Source organism: Phacochoerus africanus, chromosome 10 (assembly GCF_016906955.1).
Source record: "Phacochoerus africanus isolate WHEZ1 chromosome 10, ROS_Pafr_v1, whole genome shotgun sequence".
Classification (NCBI taxonomy): Eukaryota; Metazoa; Chordata; class Mammalia; order Artiodactyla; family Suidae; genus Phacochoerus; species Phacochoerus africanus.
The window spans coordinates 37551775-37563861 of NC_062553.1; the positions used below are offsets into that span (position 1 = coordinate 37551775).

General features: G+C 42.6%; 1 protein-coding gene across 1 annotated transcript in view; it reads right to left on the reverse strand.

Moving 5' to 3' along the window:
• Positions 1-12087, reverse strand: part of CORIN (corin, serine peptidase) — a 109281-nt gene that overhangs the window by 65371 nt on the left and 31823 nt on the right. The window contains exons 7-9 of the mRNA XM_047798095.1: positions 5518-5749; positions 1379-1524; positions 370-477 (exon numbers count right to left, since the gene is read on the reverse strand). Coding sequence (XP_047654051.1) covers positions 370-477; positions 1379-1524; positions 5518-5749 — 486 coding nt within the window. The remainder of the gene's footprint in view (positions 1-369; positions 478-1378; positions 1525-5517; positions 5750-12087) is intronic.

Genomic DNA, 12087 nt, shown 5'->3' on the forward strand with positions numbered 1-12087 from the left:
ATTGAATGTGAGTCCTCATGGATACTAGTCAGGTTTGTTAACTGCTGAGCCACAACAGGAACTCCTAGAATTTCTTAACAAAAATAATCCCTTACATTTGTGAAGAGCTTCTTCTTTAACTAAGGGTTTGTACGCACGGCATCAAGATGATAAACAGAAGTGTAGCTTTGAGAAAATCAACGGAATTATCAGGAAAAACATTTATAATTCATGCCTCACCATTTGAGGATTTAAGAAGTAAATGCCTTAGCCTTTAATCCAAGTCACTACTTATGACTATCAGTGAATAGGTGACATATTTTAACACGGTCCCTAATCCTAACCACTTACTGTCGTACATTTAAGACAAGTGCTGTCTCACATACATACCACAGTTCTCTTCATCACTGTCATCATCACAGTCGGCCTGGCCATCACATCTTCTGGAAGCCAGGACACACCGTCCCGAGCTGCACTTGAAGTGGCTAGGTGAGCATTCTGTTAAAAGCAATGGACCACATTACTGTCAACAGACTGAAAACTCAGAACCATCAGCTAATTTATTCATGCGCATGTCGATGTTGAGGAGAGGTTATCACTGAAGATAATATGGCCCTCCACCAAGCCGAAATGGTCACAGTTCACCTGGCTTTCTTCTATCTGCCTGTCAGCACCTTTTTCCTTCATCCTTGGCATCACCTCTCCAGATCAACTGTTCTGTGTCTTTATGCATTCCAGGGGTTACCTCTTTTGCTGAATGGACAACTTAACAAGTGCTGGAGGCTGAAAAGACCTATGAAAGTCAATGTGTCTAACTATGCTGCTGTTTTTCCTTTAATGTGTCAAACTGTTTCCCATCCTAATCTCTCCACCTGGTGGGCAGGTCCCTGATTGCACTTCTCTCCCTGAAGAAGTTGCCAAGGTCTCTGAATGCATTGCACTTGAAGGAACCAAGGTTTGATCTTCACCTTTGCCTTCAGGACCCCCTAGTCTAAAAGAAGCATCCATATTTAATGGGCTCTGTGAGTTAGATGTAAAAATAAATACCTGGAATATTAATGTCATCCCTGTAATGTATTTATTTATTTAGTTTTTGGCTGTGTCTGTGGCATGTGGAAATTCCTGGGCCAGGGATCAAGCCCATGCCACAGCAGCGACCTGAGCCAGGTCCTTGACCCACTGCCCTGCCAGGGAACTCCTGCAATTTATTTTTAAAATGAAGGCCATGTCTAAGAGATAAGCATCAACTTCCTCAGTGTAATCAAGTTTACAGATTCACCACCTATGCGGCCTTTCTATTGGCAACTAAAGAAAAACAATGACAAAAGAGGAACTTCTAAAGGTAGCTGATAAATCCATCCATGTTAGACATCCCGCTATAATTAATTTAAAAATTAACCTTCCACATCTGCATCAGGCATCAGGCAGGTTTGATTGTCTGAATTTTCCTCTGGAAACTGACTGCAATCGGTATCTTCCGGCCACTGTAGGCCCACAATCCCAAGAACGGACTCACAGCGGTCTTTGGAGTGCTCACACAGAGCTCTGAAAGCAAGAAAGACAAAACGTTACAAACAGCAACCGTACACCTGAGAGGTACATTAGGCATCTGTGCAGGGTGTTCACTCTGCATGGGTGTGGGTCGGTGTGTTTATGTGCTGTGTAAATGGTGTGTGTGTATCTATAGATATGGCTGCACATATACCTAAGAGGTGTTTGGGAAACCAAAATAAGTCATATCACTACAAGGGGGTACCTTCCAGAAATATACTTGCACCAAAAGAAACTTCTTTTCAGAAACAGAAATAGAGACATTCCCAGGACTCAGGATGCCCTTCTCACTTTCTCTTCTTTCAGGCAGACACACCCTCCCACATTTTTATTTCAAGCAGGGAAGTCCCCCACATCACTCTGGACAGTCTGCCCACAAGAGTCACGGAATCTGCACAGCACCCTCAGCCTGGACTCCTTTTGTGCCCTGTGATGCCCTGTGATGTGGGCCACTTCACTACCAGCCTGGCTCACCTGAGATATTATCTCAGCTTATACCAATGCTATTGAAAACCTTGGTACTTCTCCCAAACCCAATCCATGTTGAGCTCAAGTTGGTAAAAATGAAGTCTGTCGGGTTTTATTAAAGACACTAAGCACTGTACCAGTTGCTTTCATGGGTGTTATCTCATTTGTGCCCAGAATATTTTATTTTTTATTTTTTATTTTATTTTTTGCTTTTTAGGGCCACACCTGCAGCATATGGATGTTCCCAGGCTAGGGGTCAAATCGGAGCTACAGCTGCTGGCCTACCCCACAGCCACAGCAACATGGGATCCTTAACCCATGTTAAGGCCAGGGATCGAACCAGCAACCTCATGGATACTAGCCAGATTCATTTCTGCTGCGCCACAACGGGAACTCCTATACCCAGAATATTTTTAAACTGAGGTATCAGCATGCCTCAAAGAACACACCTTTACTTCCAATGGAAGGGGGGCATAGTTTGCCTCCATGTATAGCAACAAAATTAGTTTAAACAAATTATTAAGTAGACATAACCAAGATAAGTTCCTAAGGTAAATTTATTTCCTTTTAAATACATTCTCATTTCTTAAAAATTTCAAACTTTAAATTAATGACCTAGTTAATTTCAATAAGGTAAAAAATGGTTAGTAATTGAGTGGAGAAGTTTCAGAAAAGGCTCCACCTAGATTTAAATCTGTCTAGATTTAAGTTAAGACAGAGCGTGACTTGATCCTGGTTTAGCCTAGGAATTTGGGGCAAAGACAAAGCTGTGGTATTCCCATATTAAGTTTGCAAAAATGGGAAGTTCAACAGTGTTTCGTAACTCTCTGTTGGACCAAACGGTTCTGTTGTAGATTTACTAAAAAACAAAACAAAACCAAAAAATGTGTATAATTCCATTTCCCACTGTGGCTCAATGGGTTAAGAATCTGACTACAATAGCTCAGGTCGCTGCAGAGGCATGGGTTCTATCCCCAGGTTCGATTCCCGGCCTGGCTCAGTGGGTTTAAAGGATCCAGCGATGCTGCAGCTGTGGTGTAGGTCACAGCTGTGGCTCAGATTCAATCTCTTCCCTGGGAATTTCCATGTGCCGTGGGTGCGGCCTTTAAAAAAAAAAAGGTTCCACTGCTGCTGTTTTAAATTCATTGAAATATACTAATTTAGAAGGAAGGCTGTATAGTGCCTGACTCTACCAGTTTTTTTCCCTATAAAATGGAAATACAACCTGTCCTATTGGTAGCAGCTTCTCCAAGAGGTTATTTCGAGGCTGAGAATTACCTCAAAGTATTTAGCACATCGTAAGGGCTTGAGAACCTTAGATTTTTCCAACTCATAACAAAAACTAAATGATAAGATCAATAAGCAAGCTAGGTAAAAGCAACTATGTATTACTCCATGAACATATTAGTATATTATTCTTTTCATAATTCAAAACATTTTTCCTTACAAATATCTAAATGTAAAATTCATTTTGAGAGCCACTGAAAATGCAAGATGTATGTGCAAATCTGAGTCAAAACTAAGTATCTAGAAGTTCAACAACTGTTTATTGAATAATATTTAATGATCAGTCTCATCTTAGGCATTTGGATATGAATCTAAAGTCCTAAAATTATCAATTATGTGTAGATGTAAATTTGTTCCCTGAGTTACAGAAATTTTTTGAATGCAAAGTCAAATACAAGAATTGCTAAGTACTATGAGAAGTAATTGTTCACTATCTGGGAGTTCCCGTCGTGGCGCAGCGGTTAACGAATCTGACTAGGAACCATGAGGTTGTGGGTTCGATCCCTGGCCTTGCTCAGTGGGTTAAAGATCTGGCGTTTCATGGGCTGTGGTGTTAGGTTGCAGACGCAGCTCAGATCCCACGTTGCTGTGGCTCTGGCGTAGGCCAGCAGCTACATCTCCAATTTGACCCCTAGCCTGGGAACCTCCGTATGCCTCGGGAACGGCTCAAGAAAACACAAAAAGACAAAAAAAAAAGGAATTATTCGCTATCATCAATTGCTTACCAAAAGTGGAATAAGATTAAAAATGGATTGTTAGCATAAAACTGGTAGATATTTTATCAGTGATACTTTAAAAGGCATTTACCAAAAATTTTCTGAATTATGTTTGTATAAGCCAACATTAAGTTTTATTCTATTTGTATAATTTGTTCAGTTCCCCAAGTCACTTTGAAATTTTATTGTTTCCTGCCCCAGCGCTACAGATGCCTGTACCTTGTCATCTATTTGATATTCAGTGTATAATTTATTGTTTTCCCATCTGACAATGGTATTGATATTATTGCTCTTCTGATCCCAACATATGGTTTCCAGAGTTACCACTCACACTTAGGCAGGTGCATCTGTGTGTTCCCCCTTTGATGGGAAACAGCCCTGAGGAGAGCATCCCCCAGCTCAGTGTGAGTTTGGTCCCTCTTCTATGTTGTGTGTCCGGAATGCAACATAGAACAGGGACCAAACTGCCCCAGAGCAGTTAGCTGTGCTCCAATCCGATCACAGGAGCTCTGTTTATTCTGGTCTTGCAGACAATTGGCAGCACTTTATACAGAGGTACATTTATCTGATCTCACAACAACCCAGCCCAGCAACCATCATGCTATCTTACAGGGAAAGGAGCTGAAGCTGGGAGAGACGAGGAAACTGTATGAGGCTATAAGCAGCTACAGAAGAGCCAGGACTGGAGAATCAGAAGTGGACTCCAGAGTCATATGCGTAACCTGTAGGACATGACCCACATCCTAAGTCCAAGCCACACCCCTGAAATGCTGTCTTATATTTTATCCAAGGAGGTACAAAAACAGTGACACTGGGGTTCCTATCATGGCTCAGCAGTAATGAACCGCACTAGTATCCATGTGGACAAGGGTTTGATTCCCCAGCCTTGCTCAGTGGGTTAGGGATTTGGCACTACCATGAGCTGGGGTGTAGGCTGCAGACAGGCTCAGAGCTGACATTACTGTGGCCATGGTGTAGGCTGGCAACTGCAGTTCTGATTTGACCCCTAACCTGGGAACTTCCATATGCCACTGGAGCAGCACCCATGCCCCCCCCACAAAATAAAAAACAGTGATGCCCATCCCCCAACCATCCCATGAGTCTGCTTCCAAGTGTCCTTTGGGCCACTCTGTGTAACATCTCCTAACTTTGGATGTTATTGGAAGGTGGCATTTTAAACACATTAATGTTACCAGAGAAAGCACCAGAAACACCCCTTCTGCTGACTCACATTTTTAAAAGTGCTTCCTGATCCATCAAAATGAAATATGTGTGATCTTATTTGATCCAAGTCCATGAATGATGATCAAAGTTCTTGTTTGGTACTTCGGGAGTGAATTCTTACTCAGATATTCCCTTTAGAGTTCCTACTTCTTTACCTTTTAAATACATTATTTGTTAAATACAGAGATTGGTAGCAAAATACGTACTCAGTTTAAACTGTAAATAAATCTTCCTTCCCTTGGTTCTCCCTGAGGGAAAATGAGGATGCTTAGAAGAGACCCCACTGTCTTACCTGCAAGGGGGAATCCGCTGGCTTGTGATCTCATCACACTTTGGTACCAAGATGGTACAGGCAAAGAACATGAGGTATTTGTAACAGTTGGTTTGAACAAGTGCAGGGAAGAGAGAGGATTCCCAGCTGATGGATGCTTCCTTTTGAGTCCTATGGCCAAGGTAATTTGGATAATTTGTATAGTTGTAGGGCAAATTCATGCAGAGTTCCAACGTAATTGGCTCACATTGACCTAACGAGAAAAAAAAAAAATCACACACAGATACCTATTATTTATTTTTCAATTTCACATGTAAAATAATTTCTTAAAAACTTAAAAAATTAGGAGTTCCCATTGTGGCTCAGTGGTTAACAAATCCAACTAGGAACTACGAGGTTGCGGGTTCGATCCCTGGCCTCGCTCAGTGGGTTAAAGATCTGGCATTGCCGTGAGCTGTGGTGTAGGTCGCAGACATGGCTCGGATCCCATGTTGCTGTGGCTGTGGTGTACGCTGGAGGCGACACCTCCGATTAGACCCCTAGCCTGGGAACCTCCGTATGCTGCAGGAGCAGACCTAGAAAAAGCAAAAAGACAAAGCAAACAAACAAACAAAAACTTACAAAATTAAAATCAATCTTACCCTCTTTCTTTAATGTAGCTAGGACTAAAACATAAGTAGTATATAAGCTTGCCATCAGGGAGTTCCCGTTGTAGGACAGTGGTAGTGAAGCCAACTGGTATCCATGAGGATGCGGGTTGGATCCCTGGGCTTGTTCTTTGGGTTAAGGATCCAGAGTTGCTGTGGCTGTTATGTAGGCTGGCTGTTGCAGCTCCGATTCAACCCCTAGCCTGGAGCTTCTATATGCCACAGGTGTGGCCCTAAAAAGCAGGAAAAAAAAAAAGATTGCCATCAAAAGAGAGACAGTGTGGCTAGTGAAGTTTCTTGAAAAGCCAAGATTCATTTCTGCACATGTAGTTGTGCACAGCATGCATGTTTTAGCACTGTGCACAGCATGCATGTTTTAGAATACCTCTCATTTTTTCCCTTGGTTCTTCTCATCTGAAAGCAACTCCCTTTCCTGATTCCTTTTATTCACTTTAATTTGTCTTCTATTTCTGATTTATCTTTACTTTTTTTTTTTTTTGGTGGCCACCAAGGCAGCATATGGAGTTCCCAGGCCAGCCACAGTTATGACCCAAGCCTCAGATTCGGCAATGCCAGATCCCCAACCCACTGTGCTGGGCGGGGGATCAAACCTGAATCCCAGTGCAGAATGCTACCAAACCCATTGTGCCACAGTGGGAACTCCTTTTTTTTAAAATCTTAAAAAAAAATTTTTTTTTTAGGGCCTCACCTGTGGCATATGGAAGTTCCCGGGATAGGGATTGAATTGGAGCTGCAGCTGCCGGCCTATGCCACAGCCACACCAACGCTGGATCCTTAACTCCATTGAGTGAGGCCAGGGAACAAACTCACATCCTCATGATCACTAGTCAGGGTCTTAACCTGTTGAGCCATGATGGGAACTTCCTATCGTTTACTGCCAAACTAGTATATCCTCCAACATCTTCACAGCCATTGAAAGAGAATCAATGAATTTGGCTATATTGGCAATTAGATGACTTTTTCTATTGTTTTATTATTTTTTTTGTCTTTTTTTTGTTGTTGTTGTTGTTGTTGCTATTTCTTGGGCCGCTCCTGCGGCATATGGAGGTTCCCAGGCTAGGGGTCAAATCGGAGCTGTAGCCACCGGCCTACGCCAGAGCCACAGCAACGCGGGATCTGAGCTGTGTCTGCGACCTACACCACAGCTCATGGCAACGCCGGATCGTTAACCCACTGAGCAAGGGCAGGGACCGAACCTGCAACCTCATGGTTCCTAGTCAGATTCGTTAACCACTGCGCCACGACGGGAACTCCTCTATTGTTTTATTATTGATCGATGTATAAGGCTACATCTTTCAGGGCAAGGGTAGGCTGAGGTCTGTTAGATAGCCATTAGACATCCATTGACAGTGAAATGATTCCTAACCCAAGGCTATTTCACAGTCCAGATCACAGCCTAACTTTTCAGCCTCATCACCTATGACTATCTCATCAGCAATAGTTCCTTGGCAACATGAGACATTTGAAGGACCACGTGCCTTTGTGGGTCTTGTTAGCTTTTCTCTCCTTCTTTCCTTCACATACTTGTCATCACCCCTCAGATGCAATCATGGTTCTAGCTGCCGGGTACGTAGTGCACCTGCTGCCTGGAATAATCCTTTCCCATCTTCCCCACCAAGCTAACTTCTCCTTGGTCTGCAGCACTCAGCACAAACACCTCTCCCAGGAAGCCTTCCATGTATATTTATATGTATATATACACATATACACACACATATACATATTATATAATATATAATAAATATATAATGTTATTTATTTGTATGTTAATATACACACACATTGTATATAATTAATTCTTTTTCAGATTCTTTTCCATTATAGTTTATTATAAGATATTTTATAGTTCCCTGGAAACCTTATTTCTTGATCTCGAAGCCTGCGCCAAGCATTTTTCGAGAATTAGGAAGGAGAGGAGGGGAGAAAACATCAGAAGCTATCCTGGGTCCTTTAAAATATAACGAAAGTCCCTGTCCTTGAGGCCAAGTCTCCAGAGGAAGAAAGACACACGTGCAGGTAGCTGTGGTATTAACAGGCTAGGAGGACAGTGCTGAACAAAAAGCTAGAGCCCCCAGGGGAGGGAGGGACAAGGTGGACACTGCAGCTCCAAAGCCTTCCCAGGATGAGTGAGATTTGCAGGAATGTGGTAGAACAGTTCGCTGTTCTCTGTATTCGTAGACGTACCACATTCCCAGGAGAAAGGTAATCAAGGGAGTGTCTTGCTAAAAAACAGGCCAGGCCCACCAAAGACTCCAGGGCTTATTAAGAGTAATTACTTAGGAGTTCCCTGGTGGCTCATCAGGTTAAGGCTCTGCTGTTGTCACTGTGGCTCAGATCGCTGGTGTGGCACAGGTTTGATTCCTGGTCTGGGAACTTCTATGTGCCAACAGGTGAGGCCCAATAAAATAAATCAATAATTCAAGTTAAATTGAGTTATTTGACTAAGAAGTGGCATGCAGGCAACTAGATTAGCAGTAAGGACTGCAGTGAAATATTAAAACAGCCCTGGGACTATTTCTCGTCTAAAGGATCTGAGGGCTTCACAGAGATTATGCTGATAAGGGGCCTGACATTGGCCAGATTAAAAAATCTCCTGGACCAGGTGTATAAGACTCTCAGTTTACTGGGGAAGAAGTAACAGTGTAAAGCCAGCATAATCCTGAGAATTTCTAGAGGTTGAACCGAAGGAAAGAGATGGAGCAGGTATGGGGTTGATTCAGCTTATCCCTTCTTTGATTTGTGAAAGAGGAGCAATACTGAAATGTTTTGATTTCCAATTACACCAAAAAAAAAAAAAAGAAATGCATCTTTCTTGTAATAATAAAAAACAATACAAAGGTGCATTTAGGAAAAGTTCTTCATCTCCCTACCTCCCTTTCTCTTACCTTCCTTCAGAGCAAACAGATGGGTTTAATCCTTCCTTCCACTTGCTCATATTTACACACAAGCATTTACACACTCAGGCAGAGATTTGTCTTCATTTGCTTTTGCCAAAGCAGAGCCATCCTATTCTCATTACGATGCAACTCTCTTTGTCGCTTGATTACCTTGCAAATCAATCCAGCTCAAACCCTACATCTTTCCTAATTTAATATATTTATAATTTATAAAAATGGGATGATTCACATGTATTTTGATGCAGTCTTTTTTTCCCTGTAGATTTTTTTTCTCTCTCTTCCGCAACCACCCTATCAAGTTTTAACTTTTTATCAGTTTATTTCATTGAGATGACTAATAGACATTTCATATGGATAACTTTTCTCTCTTTTGATATGCACTTTTAATCTGAGATAAGATATAGCCTTTAAGTGTTTCAGAGCTAAGGGAAATGAAAGGATTAAGTTACAATCATATATTATTCTGAGACCTTTATCGAATGTGATAAAGTTGGTTGAATCTTGTGTTTTGTTGCTTAATAAAGGCATTCTTCACAGAGTGCTAAGCAAGATAAACTCTCAATATATCTGGTAACCTCAAATTCTATGATTTATGATATCAATAAACTTTCATCTTAAGCAGGAAAACGCACTCACAAGCCTGACTTACAACAGCCACTAGAGGGCGATCGCGTCACAAACATGTGAGGATGTTGCGCTGCCTCGCGGCTGTTTTCAATGAGCTTTTGAGGCAGTGCCTGGCAGGGCAAGCTCAACATAGATGAGGTGTAATAAATATCTATGGAAAAAATAATCAAAATGATCATGATTGAGTCTCAATTGTAGCCCACCTTTCGAAGTCTGAAACAAGATTTGTTAATAAATACAACCTAAAGACAGGATTGTTAACGAAACCATGTTACATCTCTGCCCCAGAGCCTTTGGAAATCATGCAACGGATGATAGTCACCAACATGAGAAAATGTCACTTCCATCATCCACTGGCATATATACAATTCCAAGATTCAGCTTTGTCTCAAACTTTAAATCTCTATCATTATTTTTAATAATCTGAAGAGCTATTGTTATAAGGTAAACAGGCTTGTAACCACCACCCAGGTCAAGAAATTGAACTTGGATTTTTTTTTTTTTCTTTTTTGGGCACCCCACCACATGTGGAGCTCCCAGGCCAGGGATCCAATCTGAGACACAGTGGCGAATTACCCCGCAGCTGGATCCTTTAACCCACTATGCCGGGCTAGAGATAGAACTTACATCCTGAAGATGCAGAGACACCATGGATCCTGTTCCTCCACAGAGGGAACTCCAAGAAAAGGAACTTTGCCAGCCATCCCAGGTGGCCTTCCATATACCCTGTCTGATGCCAGCCTTCTCCTTTCCCCAGAGGAACTACTGAGCTTCAGAGCCATCACTTCCTTGTTCTTCTTCACAGTTTTATTACCTAAGTGTGTGCCACACACCACATACTATGCTTTAAGCTTACCCACTTTTGGAAACCTATCTTAAGTGTCTTATAATATCTGTATCCCCCCTCCCATCTTTTTATGTTTCCTTAATGTTTGACTAGAGAAGAATCCGGGGACTTGACCTGCCAAGTGTGCCAGGGCGTGGATTTTGCTGACTATACACGCCTGGTGAGGTTGAACATGCTCCCCTGGGTTCCTTGTATCCTCAACACTGGCAGCTGAAGCTGGGGGCTGATTAGGTTTCATCTCTTTGGCAAGACTCTGCAGTGCTCTTTCATCAGAAGACACGTCTGGAGTTTCCGCTGTGGCTCAGTGGTTAATGACTCTGACTAGGAACCATGAGGTTGCGGGTTCGATCCCTGGTCTTGCTCAGTGGGTTAAGGATCCGGTGTTGCTGTGAGCTGTGGTGTAGGTCGCAGATGCGGTTCAGATCTGGCATTGCTGTGGCTCTGGCGTAGGCCAGCTACTACAGCTCCGATTCAACCCCTAGCTTGGGAACCTCCATATGCCGTGGGTGTGGCTCTAAAAAGACAAAAGACAAAAACAAACAAACAACAACAAACAAAAAAAAAACACATCTGTCTGTTGACCTCTCATAACGTCCACAGCTGTATAGCCACACTCCATGCCTTGGCCCATTTATTCTCTTGGTTACCAAATGGTAACACTGCAGCTCAGTCATTTATTTTTCACTTACTAGTTGGGCAGACTTTTAGAAAAAGATCATTCCTCTCATCTATCACTTGTTCCCAAGAACTAAAGTCCTTAACCGTTACGGCGTTTGGCTTTTTGACCATACCCCTATGCTATCTGTTCCTTCCAACTAGAAATTGCAAAGAGAAGGTGAGAAATGGACAGACCACTGAGAAATTATTCGAAGACCAAAGCTGTTCATTTTCTCCTGGAGGTAACTTTTCAGCACAAGGAACACAGTGCTATCTCCCCATTCATGTATACAACTTCAGTTTTCTTTCTAGGTTCTCTTCAAATATATTCAGTTTCCCTAGTATCTCACAGTCTCATCAGCTTCCTCATTCACCACAGATGTTCTCTTCATATATACTTAGCAAATATTCAAATACCCTCTTTTCTGAGTGCGGCACTGGACTAGCCCCTGATCCTCATTCCTTCTGGGCTATTAAAAATAAGGGTTTCGGAGTTTCTGTGGTGGCTTGGGGGTAGCAAATCCGACTGGTATCCAAAAGGATGCGGGTTCCATCCCTGGCCTTGCTCAGTGGGTTAAGGATCCAGTGTGGGCGTGAGCTGTGGTGTAGGTCTCAGATATGGCTTGGATCTGGCACTGCTGTGGCTGTGGCCTAGGCCAGGCAGCTGCAGCTCCAATTGGACCCCTCGCCTGGGAACCTCCAGATGCTGCACGTGTGGCCCTAACAAACCAACCAACCAACCAACCAAGTGTTGGAGGAAAAAAATGCATTCGTGCACATGCACAATTAAAGAATGATGGAACCCTACGGGAAACTTGGGAGGGTCCCTGAGGCATGGCAGTCATACCCGGCTTGCTGTGTAGTGATCACGAGCACAAAGAGGTGGGACACAAGC